Source organism: Ailuropoda melanoleuca, chromosome 3, assembly GCF_002007445.2.
Source record: "Ailuropoda melanoleuca isolate Jingjing chromosome 3, ASM200744v2, whole genome shotgun sequence".
Lineage (NCBI taxonomy): Eukaryota > Metazoa > Chordata > Mammalia > Carnivora > Ursidae > Ailuropoda > Ailuropoda melanoleuca.
In genome coordinates this window covers 146853440-146877031 of record NC_048220.1, presented here as the reverse complement: position 1 = coordinate 146877031, position 23592 = coordinate 146853440, and the positions used below count along the sequence as shown (strand labels likewise).

Below are 23592 nucleotides of genomic sequence, written 5' to 3'. Positions count from 1 at the left end.
CTAACTCAGGAGCTTAGGAGCCAGCAGCTGACTGGTCAGCAGCGACGGCGGGGGCTGGGGCTCTGTCCCTGTGAGGGGCTGGCGGGTGAGCCGTGGCTCAGTGAAACACGCCAATCAGCCCCACCTCCTGAACTGCGTTGCTGGTCACGTTCCCCAGTGAGGAACAGGCCTGTTTCTTAGCCGACCGCGGAGACCTCACGTCCACTGGTCTCTCTCAGCGGCTGAGGATGTCCGCACGGTATGGTCAAGTGGCCACACTGAACAGCTCTGACCACAGTAAGCATTGTGGGGTGCCCCCCGGCTAACCGTGCTCGCCCATCGGCTGAGCAGTTTCCACGCTTCCTGTCCTTTGTGATGCCGTGGCAACCACTGCTTGAAGCTTCCTGGAGCTAACATGCATCAGGAAGGAAGCTGCATGGGGACGACGCACAAGGACGCCAGCGGGCTGGTCAATGACGGCCCCGCGGCCCCGGAGGGGGGCTCCGTCCTTACCGTAGAACCAGGCCACCCCGATGGCCTCGATAAGCACTCCAAAGAGGATGGACGTGCCGGCCGCAAAGTGGTCCAGCAGCGTGAAGACGTAGATGCCGCCCTGGAAGGGAGGGTGCTCGCTGAACTTGGGGTGCCCGCTGAACTTGGGGTGCCCGGCGTGGCACGCCTCCCCCGAGGAAGCCCACAGAAACACTCTCCCCAAATAGACACCGGCCCACGGATTCAGTTCACAGACATGTTCTTACTCCCTGTGAAGTCCGATAGGAGTCATTGAAATTCAGTCCACACAGCTTCTCAGGGACATACCTTTTGTGTGGTAACAGGAAGGACCTCCCTTCCCCTCCCGTCCCCTCCTGTCCCCTCCCCTCCCCTCTCCCTTCCTCTCCCCTCTCTCCTCCCCTCCCAGAGGGCTCCGGGTGCAATCAGGTGAAAGCAACCAAATGCCAAACGTGGGAGTGGCTCAGTGGGAGGGGAGCTGACCCAGGCCCCGCTCCCCACGGTCAGGCCCCCTGGGACCCCGGCCCCACAGATCCAACAGGCAGGGGTTCAGCCCAGGCCGCTGCCCAGGGGGCCATTTCCCATGGACCACAGCTACTCCTGTGACCACGGCTACGTCACATGTGACCACGGGTACCCTGTGTGTGGCCGCAGCTGCTCCCGGTGACCATAGCTGCCCTGTGCAGCCACGTAATCCCACATGTGAACACAGCTACGCACATATCGTTAGCATGTCATTACAGGTCACGGTTTGCGGCTCTCAGACGCGCTGCGGTTCCGTCTGGCCTGAAAGGGCCAAGCCTGCTGCCCGACACCAAATGCTAATGAGACCTCGCCAGGCGAAGCGGGCGCTGGTACGTACGTTGGTAACACAGAAGAGCGAGAGGAGGAAGGTGGCCAGGACGACGAAGAGGGTGAAGAGCTCCCGGTGCCTGTGCAGCAGCTGGAACTCGTCAACGAGCCCGGTGATCACCGACTCCATCCCGCCCATCTGCAGCCAACAGAGCAGGGGCGCTGCGGGGCGGGGCGCGATTTACGTCAACTCCAATGGACCTACACCTGGGGCGTGGACACGAGTGGGGGCCGCACAGCGTCTGGGGTGCAGAGTGGTCTGCATGCAAGACAGCCCTCGGCCACTGGAAAGACCCGGGACGGGACACTGTCCCCTGAGGGACGTGCTCGGCCACTCTGCAACCCCCTGTGGCTGACGTGGCACCATCTGCTGAAACCGCCACAAACAGCCCAGCCCGACTACTCCAAACACATGTCTCCCCACAGCACAGCCTTCTTTGGCTCCTGGGGACATCCTGGCGTGTCCACGGCATAGCCTTCCTGACTCGGAGGGTTGTCACGATGAGCGTCCTCCAAGCACCCTGGCCTACTTGGTGACCCTCTTTGCCCTGCTCTGTCGAAACCTCCTCCTCTAGGATGTGCTGCTCGTGGGAGTCACCCATGCCAGGTGTGCGGTCCAGGGCCGTGGTCACCCAGCAGGTGTGGACTGGGCTGGCTGGGTGATGATAGCCGAGGACTAGGGCGCCCACGGCCTCTCATGGGGACCCTGAGGTCTCAGCTGTTGGTCCTGAGCAGCCAATGGAGACACAGGAGCCTGAGGAAGTGCGGTGGGCCCACGTTCTGCCCCCCCGGGGCAGAGGCATGCACTCAGTCCCCTCATGCGCACGTGAGCACACGCACGCATGGGGCTGCACGCGACATATTCAGTGGGCCAGGCCAGGGCGGCCGCTAGAACTTTCGCGGCCCTGCTCTGCAGGTGTGTTCATCCCTCCTGGGGGCTCTGGGGTCAAGGAAAGCAAGGAGTCAGGAGGGCCCGGCCCTGGCTCTGGGTGGTCCTCACCCTGTCCCCTCCGCTGTGCTCCTGCTGCTGGCCTGTACCTGTGCTTAGGGTCTGTACTGACCGGGCAGAGGGCACCACTGGCTGCCCCGAGTGAAAGAAGGGGTGAGTTGGTCCAACACCCTACCCCAGGAAGGGTCTCAAGCCGCTATGGGACCCCTCCTCCCACCATGCGGGCTCTACATGAGCACAAGAACTCCGGGGGACCCTTCGGGGTGTCGGGCTTTGCCCGCCCTGTGAGGGCTGTGAGGGAGCCCGGCTGTTGCGGGCAGGGCCCCCCTGGTGTGCGAGGCGCTGAGGTCACTCACGGCGCTGTCAATCCCCAGGGTGAGCAGCATGATGAAGAAAATCACGGCCCAGGCTGAGGACAGCGGGAGCGTGGCCAGCGCCTCGGGGTAGATGATGAAGATGAGACCAGGCCCTGAAAAGAGACCTTCCTGTTGCCACTGACTTGTAGCTTCCCGCTTGCCCCACCCAGGGAGGCCGGCACAGCGGTAAGGTGACCAAATCCCTCCCAGCGCCTTCTTTCCCATTCTCCCTGAAGAGTCCTCTGTCCTGGGAATTCGGTGGACACCTGGCCCAGGACTCCAGAAAATGGAAACCTGACATCAGTTGGAGGCCCGCACCTTGTTCCTCTGGGTCCTTCCAGTCTGCGCAGGGCTGTGGGGGCTGGAGAGGAAGTGGGAGTGGAACCAACATAGGTGAGGGCAGTAGGGGCTCCAGCAGCCTGCCCGCCATCGGTGACAACCTAGGTCAGGCCCCCTGGTCTGTTTACCTATGCACCTCATAGACACTCATGCACCCACACACACATGCATGCATTCACACACGTGTGCATGGTCACACATGCATGCACGCTCACACATGCGCACACACCCAACACGCATGCACACATGCATGACACGCGCGCACACCCATGCTCATGCATGCACACGTGCTCACACAGTGCTCGTGCATGAGTGTTCACACACACGTCTGCCCACATACCCATGCATGCTCTCACACACAGGCACGTTCACACGTGTGCTCACACAGGCATGCATACTTATGCATGCATGCTGACAGACGCACACATGCTCTCACACACACTTGCTCCCACACGCGTGCTCATGCATGCGTGTTCACACACACGTACGCCCACGTACGCATGCATGCTCACACATAAATGCACACTGATACAGACATGCACACACGAATGCTCTCACGCACACATGCATGTTTGCACGCACACTCACACTGTGGTACATTTAGAAATACATGAATATTTTTCTGTGCCAATGAATTACTCTGTGTCTGATCTTTAAAAACCATGTAATGAATGTGGAAATACTATGGCTCAACAAATGCTCAGAAGGGGCAGGTTTCTGCTCACACAGCGGCTCCCCTGGATCAGTCCCTTTCGGGACATCCCAGGAGCGGGGCTGCCGTGTGGCGGACGTGCATGCGGGAAGTGCACTGCTCCCTCAGGCCGCTGTGGGATCTTGGTGGGCGTGGGGGCCGTGGGCTCAGACAGAGGCAGGGAGGCGGGGGTGGAAATGGTGCGGGACTCAGCTAGACTCGCTGTATTTGGCCTTGACGATCCCAGAGTACAAACGTGCCCTCAGGGAACTGTAATTATTTTCATGGTCACTTTTAAAAGATGGGCCTATTTAACTCACTCCCACGGCCTCCCAAGCCTTTATGTGCAAAGACGTAGCTTCCCTAATCTCTCAGTCCTTGGCAGGGCCGCGGCGGGCACCAGTCGACGGGATGGGTGCTTACGGATTTGTAGAGAATAGAACAGAGCTCTGCAGCCAAGCTGTCCTCATGGGGCCCGTGCTCAGGCCTGGGCTCTCTGCCATTTCTGTCCCCTTGCAAGGCGCACAGTCCCCAGGGCGGGGCTGAGGGGTGGCTCATTTGAGATGCTCTAAAGCCTAAATGCCACGAGCCACAGACCCAGGAAGAGGTCGGTCAGCTCAGTTGAACGTGATGTCAATATCTTCGCCTTTCAGTTCTGTACCTGAGTTAACATTTCACCCTGTTTTCTTGAGAATTAGAGCTATAAATGACATTTACTTTGCTTGTCGGAAATGCATAAAAGACATTCACTCTACTTGCAGGGGTTAATAGAGGTTTTTGTAAGCTATTGCTACTTATCATAAAAAAGGGCAAAAGCACAGGAAATGCATAAATGCAGCAGTGAGTAAATTTCACTGCTCCGTATTTATTTGCTTTATGTTCCCATTCTCCTGCTTTTATTGGATTTTCCCGGAGGCAAGAATGTGGACTTAGGAAGCCCACAGGCCCAGCGCCTGCTTTCCCACCAGTTTCCGAGGGCGGGACCTCTCCTTCCTACTTTCCAAGTGGGGTCCAAAGGCTCAACGCTGCAAGGATAGGATGGGATGGAGGCTAAGGGCTGCGGGCACGGGTGGGGCGGCCCTCTGCTCCCCTCACCCCTCCCTGAACGCTATCCCTGCCCTCCACTCAAGAGTAGAAAGACTCAGGGAGAGATGAGTCAGGGACACCCACATGGGCTTCCTGAGCACAGCCCCAGGAGAAGAGGGGCCTTTTCAGAGGACATGGAGGGGTGAGGACAGACTCCAGGGGCGGAGTCCTCCTCGATCACCCCCAGAACAATCTGACAGCAGGTGAGGGATTGCAGTGATCTCAGGAAATCCTGGAGTCCTGGACCGACCCAGTGCCATGGCTTTCCATCCATGCACTGGGACTGAGCAGGCCCACGAATGCCTAGGGGTCCCTTCCGCACCCCACACCTGCACCTGGCCTTCTGCTGGGGCCCAGCCTGCTCCCTGGGTCACCTGTATCCACTACCACCTGCCCACTTCCTGGCACACAGACACCTGCTTTCTGTTGGCGGCTGGCTAGGTGAGTGGGTTGGGAACAGCCTGTGTCCCTGTGTACCCAAGACTTCATGGTTCCTCTGGTTATTACCCAAATCCCACCTAAATGTGTCATGATCACTAGGTGTTTGGAGGGAAAAGCTCTGGCGCCAATGAACAGTTCATGTCCCAAACCATTCTCTTTGGCCTTGCTCTCCGGCCCTGCCGGCTGTGTGTCTTGGGAGAGCTCAGGGCTCCCACCCCTGAGCTGCATGGGCCCCTGTCGAGATGTAAACACAGACAAGGCCTACCCGGAGAGCAGGAACCAGACCCTGGTCCTGCGGCCCTGGCACCTCTGCAGGGAGCTGGCGGCCAGCAGGGCAGGAGCCGGGTGTGGTGGGCGTGTCGCTGCCCCAGGGAACGTGTCCTTCCACGGGTTCTCTGCTCTGAAACACGTGTGACTCATGTGACCTGGACTCAAGGCCTGTGCATCTCCCTCCCACTGTGCGGGGTAAACACTCAGAGAACCGGGCGGCCAGGGCTGTGGAGCGGGCAGGCGGTGGGGATGCCAGGCCTGCCCTAGGGGGACTTACCATCCTTGGCCACGTCCCCGATGGGCACGCTGTGCTTCTGGGCCATGTACCCCAGGAAGGAGAAGACCACGAAGCCGGAGGAGAAGCTCGTCAGGGAATTGACCGAGGTGGTGATGACCGCATCTCTGGGGAACGAGAGACACTGGAGCAGGGGCGACTTCCAGCTTTTGTTCTTAACGCACCGAGTCCGGGGTCAGGCGGGCTTTAGAGGGGTGCTTTCCCAGAAGGACACCCCCAGCCCCTCCTGTGGGCTGCATCACAGAAAAGCCGGTGCCCAGGGTGACGGGACCCCCAGCAGAGAGGCTCTAGGCTCCGGGTGTGTCCAGGCTTTGGGCCGGGCAGGCCCCGTGTTGACCAGCCGTGCGTGTGTGCCCTGGGACCGAGGGGCTTCTGGCACTGAGGATTAGTGCGAAGGTGAGACAGTCTCCAGCTGCAATGTGGGGGCTCCGGGCGGGCGAACAGAAACCAGTGGGGTCCCACCCAGGCTCAGCAGGGGGCTGTCTGGCAGGGTGTCTAGATGCATCTGGGGGAGCTGGTTGAAATGCGGGTCTGGTGGGGCCCGATGCTGTGTGTTCCCGGCACGGGGGACCCCACCCGCAAGGCTGAGAACTCAAGGGGGCTGGAGGGAAGTGCAGGTGGGGGAGCAGGGGGTGTGGTCAGCCCCTCCCGGTGCCAGAGGGGAAGGAGTTCGCAGAACATCTAGACCCGGGAGGGCCCCCGTGCGGCCTCTTTGCTATGCATGCTGTCTTTTCTGTCCTCGTGATGTGAAGAAAACAAACACAAGCCCATAAGGGTCAAAAAAAGCAGGCCCCAGATGAACTTGCTTCTGTGTTGAGATGGATTTGGGTCCAGCCTGTGGCTGCAGGGTCACTCAGGTTTGGCACTTTGCTGCCCTCCCTGGGGCCAGGTGCCCTGAGCACCTGGGGAGGCAGAGGCGGCTGGGGCCTGGCAGGGGACAGGGGGCAGAGGCCGGGGCCCTCAGTGGGGACGCCGGGAGGTGGCGAACACCTTCATCTGTTCCAGTACTTTCTTTAGAGCAAGAACCAAGTTACCTGTAGCTTCTGCCTTTTCATTTCCATTAGAGAGCCGTTCTGCTCGGAGGCCCTGCGTGCACAGCACACCCCCCGCCCTGTATCTGGCGACACGTCGTTTCCAGAGGTCAGCAGACCCCGTGACAGGGACAGGCGCTCGGGACTTACCTGTAGCAGTTGTTGGTGAATTTATTGTAGCTGGAGAAGGCAATTAGCACCCCAAACCCAACGCCCAGCGAGAAGCACACCTGGGTGGCAGCGTCTATCCAGACCTGCAGAGCCAGACAAGAGAGGCAATCACGGGGAGCACGTCAAACCCATGAGAGCCCACGGTCACAGGGCCACCGAGGGCTCCATGGAACAGTCACATTGAAACACAACATTGTCATCAACGAGCCAGCAGCATCGACAACGTGATCAGCGGCAAATGCCGTCGCAGGAATACACCCGCCGCATCCCCGGCCTCAGAGCACAGCTCACGGAACGGCTGTATCTTGCTGCTTTATTTGCAATTTCCCTCGGAAGGTCAGCAGTGTTCTCCGCACGGCCAGACTTGTAGTTAATTTGTTCAGATGCCTCGCCCCTGCACAGCCTTGGGTGGGGGTGGAAAGCAGCTGAACTCCACCCTGGGGCATCACCCAGGACGACCACATCTGCTCTCTGAGGGGGCTTGCTGGCCCCGGGGGCAGTCCCTAAGTCTCCAGGCTGCCCACGGTGCAGGCCTGCAGGCGAGGCCCCTCAGGCAGGGGCACCAGAGCTGGCTGGGAACACGGGGCAGCCTCCAAGGGCCCCAGGGTGGCTGGCCTGAGTAGGACCTCACAAGGGAGCTGGACAGGGTACAGCAGAGGAGGCCGGAGCCTAGGGCTGTCGGGAGCCCACCACCCGCCCACACTCTAGGACCAGCAGGGCCTCTGTCCTTCGGGCAGCCTGCCCAGAGACTTGGGATCACCCTGGTGTTGGGACAGTGTGCTCCGTGCGGTGGGCTAGGCCTCGGCATGCTCCCTGAGTAGCTGAGTGGTGAGTGGGCTGGGGGCCTCTGCTCTGCTGTCCCTCTTGTGCTGGTCATCAGTTAGCTTGCTTGGCCGGGCCGCTGCAGGCAGGAGCTATAGCGCCTGGGAGAGCTCCTGCCGCCTGCTTAGTGCCCGGCCCTCACCAGGGCAGTCCCCACCCCTGAGCCTTCGCACATGTGACTCACCCACCAGGATGTGCCTCCTGGAAGACTGTCCAGGCCTTTGTTCACTGCTGCCCCCGGGACCCAGCTCTGGACCCAGTGCAGGACCCATCCTGGAACCCACCTGGCAGCCTCCCTGGGCCTATTTGGAACTGCCTTCCTTCCTTTACCACCTGACCTCTCCTCTCCTGCTGGAATGGGAGCTCTCCCAGGATGGAACTCTGCGGGCCCCAGCCTGGGCCTGTCCTAGCCTGTGGAGCCGCCCCAAGAGCTGCCGACGAGTGAACAAGGGCCTGGGTACCATCTAAGGGTGCTGGCCCCTAGGAGGAGCCCCTTGTCCATATGCGGGATCCAGAAATGGATACCCAGGATGCAGTGCAGTCTCTGTGTCAGAGCAGTGCAGGGTCCAAAGTGTCAGGGACATGGGATGGGATGGAGCAGAGGGTCCCTGCTGTCCTGCCTGCTTGCCGGGCAGGCCCCGGTAGAAGCTCTGCTCCTGATGTGCCCGAGACCAGTGCGGGTGCTGGCCTGGCCTCCTGCTGGCAGCAGGCTCCATCAGCTTGCTCTGCACTGAGCCCCAGGGGACAGGTCAGGCTCTAGCCTGGCATAGTGCTGGAGAGCCCGTGACTTGATCAGGGCCAGCTCCTGTGCGACCTGCCTCAACTGCTAAGCCCCAGAGAAGGATGCCCAGGGCCACTTGATCTATGAATGTGGCCACCAAGATCCAGGGGGTTGGGAGATGGGCAGCACCTGGGCCAGGAGGAGCCCTGGGAGGACATCCCAGGATGACCGCCAAGCCAGTGAGGCCCCGTTCCTGCCCCATCCAGAGGAGGACTGGAGGAGCTGATGCAAAGGTCAGCCAGGACCCCACAGTAGGGCAAGGAATGGCTCCACCCTCTAGACTGGGGACTACATGGACCTGTCCCTTTGGGATCTCAGGCCTCCCAGAGCCCAGGGGTTGTAGACCTGCTCTGTCCTGATCTATGACCCTTCCTAGCCCTGAGCCGACAGGGTGGTTGGGGAGGATGGAACATGTTGGTTTATCCAAGATACTCATCATCTATCTGTCACCCAAAAACTATGTGTCCATCAATCACCTACCCATCCATCATCTATCCATCCATCATCTATCCATCTGTATATCATCTATCTATCCATCCGTCTATCCATCCATCATCTTTTATCCCTCTGTATATCATCTATCTATCCATCCATCTATCCATCCATCATCTTATCCATCTGTATATCATCTATCTATCCATCCGTCTATCCATCCATCATCTTATCCATCTGTATATCATCTCTATCCATCCGTCTATCCATCCATCATCTTTTATTCATCTGTATATCATCTATCCATCCATCTGTCTATCCATCCATCATCTTATCCATCTGTATATCATCTATCTATCCATCCTTCTATCCATCCATCATCTTTTATCCATCTGTATATCATCTACCTATCCATCCATCTATCCATCCGTCATCTTTTATCCATCTGTATATCATCTATCTATCCATCCGTCTATCCATCCATCATCTTATCCATCTGTATATCATCTATCCATCCATCCGTCTATCCATCCATCATCTTATCCATCTGTATATCATCTATCTATCCATCCATCTATCCATCCATCATCTTTTATCCATCTGTATATCATCTATCTATCCATCCGTCTATCCATCCATCATCTTATCCATCTGTATATCATCTATCTATCCATCCATCTATCCATCCGTCATCTTTTATCCATCTGTATATCATCTATCTATCCATCCGTCTATCCATCCATCATCTTATCCATCTGTATATCATCTATCTATCCATCCATCTATCCATCCGTCATCTTTTATCCATCTGTATATCATCTATCTATCCATCCGTCTATCCATCCATCATCTTATCCATCTGTATATCATCTATCTATCCATCCATCTATCCATCCATCATCTTTTATCCATCTGTATATCATCTATCTATCCATCCGTCTATCCATCCATCATCTTATCCATCTGTATATCATCTATCTATCCATCCATCTATCCATCCATCATCTTTTATCCATCTGTATATCATCTATCTATCCATCCGTCTATCCATCCATCATCTTATCCATCTGTATATCATCTATCTATCCATCCATCTATCCATCCGTCATCTTTTATCCATCTGTATATCATCTATCTATCCATCCGTCTATCCATCCATCATCTTATCCATCTGTATATCATCTACCTATCCATCCATCTATCCATCCGTCATCTTTTATCCATCTGTATATCATCTATCTATCCATCCGTCTATCCATCCATCATCTTATCCATCTGTATATCATCTATCTATCCATCCATCTATCCATCCGTCATCTTTTATCCATCTGTATATCATCTATCCATCCATCCGTCTATCCATCCATCATCTTATCCATCTGTATATCATCTATCTATCCATCCATCTATCCATCCATCATCTTTTATCCATCTGTATATCATCTATCCATCCGTCTATCCATCCATCATCTTATCCATCTGTATGTCATCTATCTATCCATCCATCCATCTATCCATCCATGCATCATCTATCCATCCATCATCTATCCATCCATCATCTATCCATCCATCACCTATCTATCCATCTATCCATCCATTATCTATCTCTATGTACTTATCATCTTCCACCTTCGATCTATCATCTATCATCTGTCTAATTTCTGACAACCTCTCACCTGTCATCTACTCTTCTCTGCATCACATATGAGCGTCTTTCCTCATGCACTGGCACATGTCTGGCTTCCACCTGTGCTCTACCGGTTTTCCTGCCCAAAGCACTAGCTTCCTTATGTTGTCCTCATGCCATTTTCTTTGATTTCTTCATCATGGTTCCCTGGCCTCTGAGACCCACAGCCACCTCCCCCTGCAAGCATACCTGTGGCTTCCTGTTGGCTTTCTGCAGTGTGGACACTCTCCCGCTTCCCTCGCTCGTGCAGAGCATGCATCTGCTGCTCTCATGGCCTGACTGCCTGTCCTTTGTGGACTTCCCAGTGGCCCGCCCAGTGCCACTTTCCCTGCCCTTGTCCATGGGTGCCTCCCATTGCTGCTGAAGCTTCATACTCTCCCTGTGCTGCTCCCCCGCTCCTGGGAGCTTCCTCGGGGCCAGGAGCCACACCTGCCTTCCCTCCTACCCATTTCCACCCCAGGGCTGTACCTTCCTGCGTCCCTGGGGGGTGCCAGACCTGACTCACGAACACCTAGTGGCATTGGGCAACAACCCTCCAAACAGCCCCCTGTCCCCAGCTTCAAGCCCCCCACACCCCAGCTACCCTTCCCCATTATGTCTCAAGGGCATGCCACAGTGAGTCCCCTGGGTGGCCACTGGGGTCCCCGCCATCTGCCAAAATCTAGTGCACCTGAATTTTCAATGATCTCCTGAGAATGCTACCTTTTCCATCATCCCAGCCACCCTGGGCCAATGGGCACTCCCACTTCAGGGCCTTGTTTCCCTAAAAGGCTGCTGCCTCTTCTCTCTCCCTCTCTTGGGAGACCTCTGTCTGTCCCATGGCCTGTCCAAGCCCCCTCTCTTCAGTAGGCTGTCTCCAAGTATTTTAACACAGAATGATTGCTCTCTTTGTTGAAGCAATGTGTAGCCAGCTGCACACTTCGTTTTTGATGTGATGTGATTTAGATCCCTCCCTTGTGCCATGGACACCATGAGTGTTTCACCAATGAGGTTTGGCTTCCCAAGGATGAGCCCTGGTTCGAGCAACCACGATGAACACAGAGCCAGAGCTCAGGGCTACACTCCAGGTGAGTGGCCACACTTTCTGGCACAGACTGGGCAGCCCATCAGTGCTTATCGGAGGAACCTGAGAGCGTTCCTTCAGGAACTGGGGATGGGCCAAGGGGGAGACACCAATCGGAAGCAGCCTTCCATTCTATTCCTGCAGAGACTGAGCAGGTGGTCTGCTCCCCTAACTGTCTTATTTGGTCCATTCAGCTCCCTGCTGTGCCCACATGTCTCAACTGGATGATGAGCTCTGCTGGGTGGGGTCCGGGGCTGCCCGTCTTGCAGAGCCCTGCACATAGTAGGGCAACCTACACCTGCCACATTTACAGGGTAGAAAATCCGGCCCAGCTGCTGCCTTTAGGACCTCCCGCCCCAGAACACAGGAGCCCCATGGCGTGGAGCCTGCCAGTGCATGTGGACTGGGGGCCGCGAGTGGAGGGCATACTCACAGAAGACTCACAGAGCCGATGGAAGTCTACGCTCAGGTATGCTCTGATGCCATCGACGGCCCCAGGGAGAGTGATTCCTCGCAGAAGCAGGGCAAAGAGGACCACATATGGCATGGTGGCTGTGATCCACACAACCTGGGAGAGTAACGCATCGCCTGGCAGCACCAGCCACCCACTGGCAGGGTGGCCACGGCTCACCCTGGTTGGTGGCCTCTGGTTGGGAACCCATCATCCCAAACACTCTCAGGATGCCAGGTCAGCAAGGCTCCCTGCAGTAGACTGTTAATGCCCTCTGTCCTGTAACTTTCCCAGGGATTCAAGTGGAACAGACAGTTTGGCAGAGAAGGGACATTCCTCTTCTGCATTTGGTCTGTGGCAGTGGGCTGGAATGCCGAGTTTCTGATGAATGAGATGCAGTGAATTTGCACTGGTTGTGCAAATGCACACCTACATGGTGTGTAAAAGGTGGACTCTGAGCTAGGAGGTGGGGGAGGAAAGGAACCTGTCCTTACTGAGAGGCTCGGGGTGCTGGCACTCCACTGCACGTATATGGCAAGTGATGGGCACATTTTGGTCAAAATTGCTTTGGGTGCCCAGATAATAACCAAAATATTTTCATCAACAAAAACAACTTATGGTATGCTTGTGTTCATGCCGCCTGTCCACTCACTCTCCAACCTCCCACAGCCCCCGTGTCCGCCCCCCAACTTCCCTCGGCCCCTGTGTCTGCTCCCCAACCTCCCTCGGCCCCCGTGTCCGCCCCCCAACCTCCCACAGCCCCCGTCCGCCCCCCAACCTCCCTCGGCCCCCGTGCCCGCCCCCAACCTCCCTCGGCCCCCGTGCCCGCCCCCCACTCCCCGGCTGGCAGGGCCTGCGGCTCACCTTCCCAGACGTCTTCACCCCCTTCCACAAGCTGAAGTACAGCAGGACGATGACCAGCACCAGGCAGGATGTGAGCTGCCACCGGGGGGGACCCAAGTCATCGATGCCGTGGCTCTCGTGGAGGTGCAGCACGCCACGCCTGGACGGGGGGAGAGGTGGGTCCTTCCCGGGCCGCGGCTTCCCCGCCCAGCCCTGGGACCGGAATGCTGAGCTGGCCCAGAGACCCCCAGTCAGGAGGCTCAGGCCCGCCAGCCCCGCCGAGACGCAGGGTCCGTGCCCCGAGGGCCGCAGCTCGCTGGGAGCCCGCAGACGCCAGCCCCTACCTCTGCCCCTCAGCACCCCTGACTTTCAGGGCTGGCGGAGGAATGGGTGCTTCGGCTCTGAGGGAAAGGCACTCCGGAAGCCAGATGGAAGGTACTCGGTGGTGCGGGGCACCGTGGGATGGGCCAGGGTCCCCTTTGCAGGGGTGAGGCTGCGCAGACCCAGAGCGGTAAAGCAGCACATGCGGACGCCCGTGCTGTCCTCTGAGGGGCACGGCTGACATTGGCTCCCACGGCTCCAGCCACCCCGGGGAGGAGCCGCAGGTAACGGACTCAGGACAATTCTGCTTCAGGCTTGCTCAAGAGCCCGTCTCGCGGAGGGAACCCATCATAAAGGCAAAACATGAGGCCGCGGAGAGGGAACGGGACTCGTGGCCCGTGGAGCACTCCGTGAGCGCCAGTGTCCTGAGATCGCCGCGACCACCTCCAGGAAATGTGGCGGCACCATCAGTCTGCTGTGCACCTGCCGCCTCACCTCCCTGTTGGGATTTAGACTCAAAGCCGACGCCCGGTTGTGCTGCTGCTCTAGGAGGAGGGGACGGCCCTGCTGGGACAGTGCTCAGGGGGCTGTGCCCTGCCTGCCCTCCCCGGGCCTGTCCTCCCCGGGCCTGTTCCCCCAGCACCCTCCTGTGGCAGTGGAGTTCCCAGTGCCTCCCAGCCCTGGCTCTGTGTCGGCCGCCCTACTCCCCCCATGTCCTAGTTCCCCAGCCAGACCTTATCACCCAGAACCTCTTTTCACCAACAGCACGACAGCACTGAGTGAGACCACACGCCAAAGGCCCTGTCACACCTTGGCCTCCTTGCAAGGCCCCACACATGAATGTGGGTCACACGCCTCGGCCTGGTGGCAGGTGGCCATTTACTCATTTGTCTGGGAAAGGAGCCCGGCGGCCCACGGGCGTCTGTAGCCTCCTAGATGGAGGGGGCACAGGGCTCCACGACACCACACTCACTGGTTTCCCTTGTAAATGTTTCAAATTACTTCTGGAATTGGCACGTCTGTTGGTTCAATTCCCTCCCCAAGATTAAAAACTCATCTTGCTCTGAAGTTATTTGAAATTCCTCAGTTTAGGGGACAGGACAGTGCAGAGTGCCATCAGCCTGGGGACAAGAGCCAGCATATACCAACCCTGCGTGGGGACCGCCTCCAGTGACTACAGACAGCTACTGGGAAGAGCAGGAATGACACTTCCCGGGGCAGGGGGCACAGCCTGGTGGGTCGATAAAGGGTGTCTGGGTAAGGTGGTTTGGGGCTGACGTGCAGAAGTGGTCCAGAGGACCAGACTGCGGTGGCCTAGGAGGTCACCAGTCCTGTTTTAGGTGAGTTTTTTGTCCTGGTTCATGGACCTGGACACCAACAGAGCACTGGAGGCGTGCCAGGCTTGCAGCAGGCTCCAGGAACCCTGGCTGAATCCTCACAGCAGCCCCCTTGCCCCATTTCCAGGCACCGAGAGCATAAGCACCAACCCAGCCTGGAGGCAGAGAGCTGCAAAGCAGGGCCTGGGACCCAGATGGCCTAACTCAACCCATGCTCTGTCCAGAGAGGGGTGGTGTCCAGAGAAAGGAGCTGAGGGGCTCCACTCTGGCCCCATGGGAATGACATCACAGACAACTAGAAGCTGGACAAAGGACACCACATAGGTATGTTTAGACAGGGGACTGGAGGTGATGCAGGGCTGACCCCCACCCCTCCCCTAGCAATGCCCCAGCTTCCTGCCTGTCAGGCCACCCCCCAAGGCAGGGCGGGCGTGTCCCGAGGGCAGCAAGTGAAGGTGGTGGGAAGGAACTGCCAAAGTGCCCACTGACCTGTGGAATAGCCCCGGGGGCTGGCGGCTGACCGTTCCCGGAGCTCCCACAGGGCTGGGGCCGTTGAGCTCCCGCCGGCCAGAGCAGGGCACTTGCAGGGTCACACGGGGGGCTCAGGGAAGGCTCTGGAAGGGCCACACTGTGGCAGAAGGATGAACTATTCCTGAAGCGAAGCCAGCCAGAGCGACCTCAACACAGCTTACAAACACGCTTCAAGAGGCTGAAACTGCCCCGCAAGCAAATTAACTTCCCTCCAGAACAGACGCGACATTCCTCGAAGGAAGACAACAAACGTAACGCACGCTAACATAAGCCTCATCGGGCCTGGCGTGCAGCGAGGACGCTGCTAGACACGCAAGGCGGAAGAAAACGTGGCCTGCAACCAGGAGAAAACCGGCCGTCAGCTCCCCCACGCGAAACACAAAAAGTAACTCAGAATGGTAAAGTTACACTTAAGAGCCAAAATTACAGGTTCTTGGAAGAGACAGTAGTGGTAAATCTTCATGACCTTGGGTTTGGCAATGATTTTCTGGTATGACAAGCAACGACAACAAAATAGGTAAATCGACCAAAATAAAAAAACTTTTGTGCATCAAAGGACACTATCAACAGAGTAAAAAGGTAACAAAATGAGAGAAAATATTTGCAAATCATATATCAGAGATTAATATCCAGAATATATGAAGATTGAAAACTCCACAACAGAAAAACCCCAAGCTACTCAATTTAAAGATGGGCAAAGTGGGGGGCGCCTGGGTGGCTCAGTCGTTAAGCGTCTGCCTTCGGCTCAAGGCGTGATCCTGGCGTTCTGGGATCGAGCCCCACATCAGGCTCCTCCGCTGGGAGCCTGCTTCTTCCTCTCCCACTCCCCCTGCTTGTGTTCCCTCTCTTGCTGGCTGTCTCTCTCTCTGTCAAATAAATAAATAAAATAAAATAAATAAAGACGGGGAAAGTGGGACTACATCAAACTAGGAAGTTTCTGCACAGTGAAGGAAACCACCAACAAAATGGAAAGTCAACCTGCTGATGGAAGGAAATTATTTGCAAATCATATATTTCACAAGATGTTAATACCCCAAACATGAAACACACATACAACGCAACAGCAGAAAACAACCTGATCAAAAAAATAAAAAGAGCAGAGCTGAACAGACATTTCTCCAAAGAAGACACAGGGACAGCCAACAGACACATGAAAAGATGCTCCATGTCGCTCAGCATCAGGCAAATGCAGATCGAAGCCACAGTGAGTTACCACCCCACACCTGTCAGAACAGCTGTTATGAGAAAGTCAAGAAATGACAAGTGCCGGCAACAATGTGGAGACACGAGCCCCCCATGCACCGCTGTTTGGGAATGCACACTGATGCAGCCACCCCGGAACCAGGATGGATGTTCCTTGAAAAATTAAAAACAGAAATACCGTCCAATGCAGCAATCCCACTTTAGGTATTTACCTGAAGAAAATGAAAACGCTAACTCGAAAACGCAGCTGCACCCCTGCGTTCACTGCAAGCAACGTTATTTACAAGAACCAAGACATAGAAACAACCCAAGCGTCCGCTGACAGACGAACAAAATATGGTTCATCCATACAGTGGAACGTTGTTCAACCTCAAAGGGAAAGAAATGGACACCTGCTACAGTGTGGATGGACCTGGAGGACATCACGCTGAGTGACATAAGCCAGACACAGAGGACAAATGCTGGCTGGTTCCTCTTATACGAAGTCCCCGGAGTTGTCAAATTCATGGAGACGGAGAGTAGGACAGTGGGCACCAGGGGCTGGTGGGGGGCGGAGAGGGAGTCCGTGTTCCACAGGGACAGTTTCAGTTTGGGAGGGTGAGCAAGTCCTGGGGACGGATGGTGGTGACGGCAGCACAGCACTGTGAATGTGCCTGATGCCACTGAACACATGCTTACAAATGGTCAAAATGACATATTTTATGTTCTGTATAGTTTATCACAATTTAAAGAAATTCCCCCAAATGAAGGCAAAATATGTTTCAGGAAAACTAAAGCAGAGAAAACTCATTGCCAGCAAGCCTACACTGTAAGGCATGTTGAAGGCAATTCTTCAGATGGAAGGGAACGAAGCCCAAATGGAAATCTGGACGCACATAAGGATCGGAGAGCACCAGAAACAGCCACTCTGCAGGTAAACCCCAAAGTTAGTATCCCGTTTCAGATTTATTCAAAATGTAACTGACTGTTTAAAGCAAGAAGAGTAACAACATCGTGGCGTTTACATCATCCTGTAGAAACAAAACCCGTGACAACAAAGGACGGGTCGGGAAGATGAGAGCATGTTGTAAGGCTCCTGAATGTGAAATGGTATGATGTCATCTGGCAGTAGACAGTGAGAAATTAAAGACACACATTGTAAACCCTATAAATACCCACAAAAGTTAAAACAAGGCTTAGCAGCCAATAGCATAGCTAAAATGGAAGCCTAAAAATTAATTAATTCAAAAGAAGGGATAAATAGAGGAAACAAGAAACAAAGAGATAGGACAAGTAGAAAAAGAAATCAAGATGAAAGACTTAAACCCAACCATAGGGATAATTATTGGATGGGAGCCCCAATGACAAGACAAAAATTGTTACGCTGAAGGAAAGAGCAAGAACTAAGTTTACACTGTCTGCAAGAAATGCACTCTCCATACGACCCTTGTGGGTTAAAAATGCAAGGATGGAAAAGGTAACAATGCGAACACTGCCCATCGGAAGGCAAGGGTGAGCGATCATTTTGCTGCCAGACAAAGCTGTTTCAGGATGAGGACTGTGACCAGGAGGGACATCTGGGACTGCAAAGGCATCCATTCAAAGACTTGATATTCATAAATGCACACACACTTCATAGCACAGCCCCAAAATGCATGAATGAAGTCAACACTGATGGAATCAAAGAGGCAGGTGCACAATCACGGTTGAGAGTTCAACATCCCCTTCTCAGCATCCGGGAGGACAGTGGACAGTAAGGAGCTCCCACAGCCTGCAGACACGGTGCAACTCCCTCCCAGTGACAGCAGAACATCCGTCCCTTGTCAGCGCACCGGCGATACCCACCAGGACAAACCATACACCAGGCATCAAAGGTCTCTGGATGTTTTGGGATAATGAAGCCTTATAAATAGAGTATGTCACTAAATCAGAATTAAGTCAGAAATCAGCAATAGAAGCATATCTAGAAAACCTCCAGAGATTTCAAAATTCGATGGGAAGCTCCCCAGATCTCCCATGAGTCAAAGAGGGAATCACAAGGTAGATCAGGGAGTACTTTGAACAGAACGAACATGGAAACACAGCACGTGGAGCTTTGCGGGACGTGGCCAAAGCCTTCTCCTAGAGGCAAACACATAGCTTTCCAGTTTACGGTAGAAAGTAGGCGAAGGTAGTGCGAAGTGTGTACCGAACTGTGGGACATCTGAACGGGTTGGAGTTACACGGCCTGTTTTGGGGTGTCCAAGCCCACAGATGCCGTCCTGGCTCGGACTTCACATCTGTCCAGCGAGTTCCCTGCACCTTTCTCAGCCCTGGAGCTACAGCCACGAGCCTCTGGTTTTGGCTCTGAGCCTGCCGTGTTTCCTCTTGCACCCCCAGGGATTGAAGCTGTGGAGTGGGGCAAGTGCCAGGGCTGACGGGGAAAGTGCTGCTGAGGTCAACACCACACAAAGTCCCCACTTTCTTGGGTAAGACGTAATGAAAGTAACAGCGGCATCATGCTTCACTCTGCAGGCTTGGTGGCACGCTTTCCACCGTGAATCCTTCCACGCCTCCAAACAAAAGACAGGTGGTCCTGGTAGTGTCACTTGGTACCTTTCAACCTCTCTGCAAGCTTCCCATCTCAAAATTGTAAGAGACATTCTAGCTTGAAAGCTGAGTCCTCATTTTGTTGGCGTAATGATGGAATAAACAATTAAACCCAAGCCAGCACCAAGCACCTCTGAGCACCCCTCAGTGCGGGGACCTGACCACAGGCCCCCAGGGGCTCATCCACCACCGTGTCTGCTCCCCACTTTCTCGTGCAGAGGGTCCCTGCAGACCCCTTCCCTCTGACCATGGCCAAGCTGAGCACTGGGCCACAGGGGTGAGGGCACACGCAGCCCAGGCACGACCCGTCAGTGAGACACTATTCACTTTGGGAAACACAGCGGTGAACAGCTCAGCAGCAAGCAATGTGGCGTTTTCACCCCTAAGGACAGAAACCTCGATTTCTCTTTATCTGGACAATTCTTGCTTCTCGTCACACTGACTGCCATCCACACACTTGTAAACTTCTCTGCACTCTGTTTCTCACAGCTGCTGTCTTTCAGGCAAATCGCAAGGGACAGATGGCAGGTGGGCTCCCCCGGCCCACCCCTCCTGAGAGCTCCTAGCATGGCTCGCAGCCCCTCCTCAGGCAGGCCCTCCCTTTCCCTTCCCTGTGGCCTCACACACGTACTCTCCTCCAGTCCCAAACCAACAACAGCATCTTCCTAAAAACAAAAGCACGTCCTATGGCACGTGACTGTCACCCCGGCCTGACCACACTCTTCCTGACCGCGGCTCAAGGAAACCACCCATCCTCCTGGCTGCGCCTCCAGGCCCTCCAAACCTGCCTCCCACGTTCCTGCCCCTTGATGCCACTTGTGGCACGGGGATACGGTGCCCACAGGGGGCACAGAATTCCAGAACAAGGCATTCAGATTTCAGTGTCTGAAAGCATAGTGTTGTTCCAGGTGCTGCGTGTCTGCGGGTCCTGTGAACACCGGCAGCCCTGCCGGCAGCATCTCTCCTGTGGCCGCAGGACGGGGTCCGCTGGCTGCACACGGACAGGAGTGGGATGGCCCCCTTCCCCCCACTGGGAGAGGCCTCCTTGAGCCATTTGAGGATAAAAGTCACGGTGGGTGTGTCTGTCCACCTGCCTGAGTCCTGGCACCCCCAGGAGCATTGGTCTGACAACTCGACAGCTCACGGTTTTCTAACTACAAACAAGATTTGCAAACGTGCCTATTTGCTGTGGAGACCAGAATTGTTTTAGTTTTGTTGGTTGCAGTCCCTTTTGCTAAGTTGTTAAATGGACTCATTTTGCATATAAACGTGAAGAGAATGTACCTAAGTGGGCAAGTGAGAGGCACCCTCACGAGAAACGTCCATGTGGACGTGAAATTTTGGTGTCAGTGGAAAGCCCCGAGGACGCCCTGTGGTCATCTAGCAGGAGGCTGCCTGTCAGCACGGTCAGTGAGCGTCCAAGCCCCCGGGGACCTGGGAGGGTCCTCCAGAGCCGCACGGACTCCAGCTTCTGCACAGCCCCGGGCCCCACACGCGTTTATGAACGCGTCTGCATGAGGACCGTGCGTTACTCGACGGCCAGGTTCCGCGTCGTTTCGGGTGGGCTCCTGTGCATGTCTGGGTTCTGAGCAGAAACGAGGCACCCACAGGGGCACCGACGGCCCTTCCAGCCTCAGTCACCCACGTGGGGACGAGGGCAAGGGGGCGGGAGCTGGGCCCGAGAGGACCCAGGGAAGAACAGACTTGGGGAGAGCCACGCACCTGCAGGCCGTGGACGCCACATGGTGTGGAATGCAGGGGAGGGGAGGGCACCGGGAAGGCCACTGGTGTGGGGGCCGAGGAGGGACTCGGGCAAGAACGGATGCTGTATTTGGAAAGAACTTCTCAGGAAAAGCAACAGTGGGGGCACCTGTAGGCCCGGTGCGCTTAGCGAGGCTGGAGGGGGTTTTCTGCCGCAGAGACGGGGCAGGAGAACAGACGGCCCACGCTGGATGCAGCCCTGCAGCCCCCGCCCCGGGTGGGCAGGCGTTCTCCTACAGGCTTCCTCTGGCCAGCCTCCCTCCACCCACATAGCGGCTCACAGTGGGACGGAACAGCCGCGGGCCTTTCCGCCTTCCACCCCTGCCGAGGACTCCCCTAAACAGCGTGGCCGAGCCACTAGATTCAGGAACGTGCCTGCCAGAATCCAGAGGAACAGGGCGCGGGCACGGGACAGGGTCCTCTCCGCACCCTCGCGGGGCAGGACGGGGGCGCCGCATCCCGTGTCCTCCCTTCCCGAGGCCGACGAGCACGGGTGACGTGGCATCGGACCCCCACTTACTCAAAGTACTCGGTGGCCGGCGTGGTCCTGAAGGTGTCGTTGGGGCCGGAGCTGGGGTTGCTGGAGCGGGCGTCTGAGCAGTTGGGGCTGTTCCACGTGTTGTTGCAGTGGACCCACGGCAGCTCCGCGGTGAAGGACGAGAAGAGGTAATGCAGCGCCCAGGCGATAATGACGTTGTAGAAGAAACCGACGTACAGCGAGATGAGGATGACCGTGAAGCCCACGCCTGGGGCGGGAGAGCAGAGCGCCGTCAGCACGTGCCCGCCCGCCTCCCCCACCCGTGCTGCCTGGGCTCTGACAGCGGAAACCGGGCCACGTCCCTGAACACCCACAGGCGACCGGTGAGGGCTCAGGTGCCGGACTTCATGCCATGATCCCAGACAAGGGGCTGCAGCCGACCCCCGAAGCCCCCCATGGCCATCTCTGTGCACTCAGAGACATGCAGGGTCACGTAGGGCCACCCTGCTAGGACCAGGTCACCCACGGACATACAGAGTGACTAAGGGCCATCTGTGGCCATCCTCTACCCCTCGCAGACACTCGGCATCAACCAGGGTCACCCAGGGCCACCAGGCCACGCAAAGCCATCGGAATCATGTATTGCCACCCGTCCCCACTCAGGGCTGTCTAGAGACACCTAAGAATACGCAGCATCACCGAGAGTCAACAAGGGCCACCCCAAACCATTCAGGGTCACTCAGGGACACCCCCAGAAAGACCTGGTATCTCCCAGAGCCATCCAGGGCCACCAGCGGTCCTTAGAAACTCAGGTCCTTGGTGGCTACCCACAGCTACCCAGAGCCATTCAGAGACATTGATGGCCACTCATAGCTGCTCATACACCCTCAAGACTACCCAGGGCCAACAGAGTCATCTGGGTTCTTTCACAGCCACTGAGAGCCACGCGAAGTCACACAGGGCCATCCCTGACCATCTAGGGTCACCTGGGGCCATCCTTGACAGTCCAGGGTCAGCCAGGGGCATCCCTGACCATCCAGGGTCTCTTAAAGCAAACCAGGGACTTTCAGAGTGACCTTTCCAGGATCACAAAACCTGGAATTTGGGATCAGTCATCGAGGGGCTCCTGGTGAACTGGGGGGCTGTGCCATCCTGACTGGTGGCAGGTGGGTGTGCCCTCCCCCCACTGGCCAAGGAGCCCTGTTGCTCAACGCTAGGTAAGTGCCGTCCTGCTCCCGCATTGTGGCTCCTTCGTCAGGCTCCACGCGCTCTTCATTTCCTCTTCCCTCTCGGCTTTGCTGAGACATGATTCGTTCGGACTGGAGCTTTTAATTGCTTGATTAAAGCCTGTTTAGGTGCTATGCCCCGTCTTGACCGCTCGTGGCTGGGGCTGTGGCTGGGGCTGTGGCTGGGGCTGTGGCTGGGGGTGGAGCATGCCTGCAAGGCCATGTGTATAGGAAGTAGCTTGGGTGTCTTTTGTGGACATAACCCTGAGCAGAAGCAGTCTTCATGCTCAGGGCATCATTACAGTTCTCTTCCTGCCCTGAAAGCAAAAAGAGAGGCCCTAAAATTTATTTGTGCGTATCTATTAAACAGATCTGGTATCAGGAGTGCCCTAGAAATAAAACAGGCCTGGTACGTAAACCCTCTTGGGAAACGTGTGCCGTAGCCGTGATGACAGAAACACGACAGTTTTCTTTGGAAGGCCGTCTCCAGTGTGGATGCGTCAGCGTTAAATAACGTGACATCGCACTTCTGCTCGCTGAGTTCCCGAGGGTAGAGGCACGGCTGTGATTCACGACACACGTGCCCAGGCAGCCGTGTTCCCGGAGAGCCGTGTTCCCGGGGAGCCATATTGTTGGGGAGCCGTGTTTCCGGGGAGCCGTGCTGTCAGGAGGTGTGCTGTTGGGGAGCCATGTTCCTGGGGAGCCGTGGTGTCGGGGAGCCGTGGTGTCGGCGAGACGTGTTCCAGGGGAGCCATATTCCGGGAGCCATGGTGTCGGGGAGCCGTGCTGTTGGGGAACCGTGCTGTCGGCGAGACGTGTTCCAGGGGAGCCATATTCCCGGGGAGCCATGGTGTTGGGGAGCCGTGCTGTTGGGGAACCATGGTGTCGGGGAGCCATGTTCCTGGGGAGCTGTGCTGTTGGCAAGCCATGTTCCTGGGGAGCCATGGTGTCAGGGAGCTGTGCTGTTGGGGAACTGTGGTGTCGGGGTGCCGTGTTCCTGGGGAGCCATGTTCCCGGGGAGCTGTGCTGTCGGCGAGCCGTGTTCCAGGGGAGCCGTATTCCCGGGGATCCATGGTGTCGGGGAGCCGTGCTGTTGGGGAACCGTGGTGTCGGCGAGC

The 23592-nt window shown here is 56.4% G+C and overlaps 1 protein-coding gene across 1 annotated transcript in view; it reads right to left on the bottom strand.

Moving 5' to 3' along the window:
* SLC6A3 (solute carrier family 6 member 3) overlaps window positions 1-23592 on the bottom strand; it is a 41424-nt gene that overhangs the window by 9334 nt on the left and 8498 nt on the right. The window contains exons 4-11 of the mRNA XM_019799247.2: window positions 21291-21516; window positions 13071-13209; window positions 12189-12323; window positions 6950-7053; window positions 5751-5875; window positions 2647-2759; window positions 1352-1480; window positions 493-592 (exon numbers count right to left, since the gene is read on the bottom strand). Coding sequence (XP_019654806.2) covers window positions 493-592; window positions 1352-1480; window positions 2647-2759; window positions 5751-5875; window positions 6950-7053; window positions 12189-12323; window positions 13071-13209; window positions 21291-21516 — 1071 coding nt within the window. The remainder of the gene's footprint in view (window positions 1-492; window positions 593-1351; window positions 1481-2646; window positions 2760-5750; window positions 5876-6949; window positions 7054-12188; window positions 12324-13070; window positions 13210-21290; window positions 21517-23592) is intronic.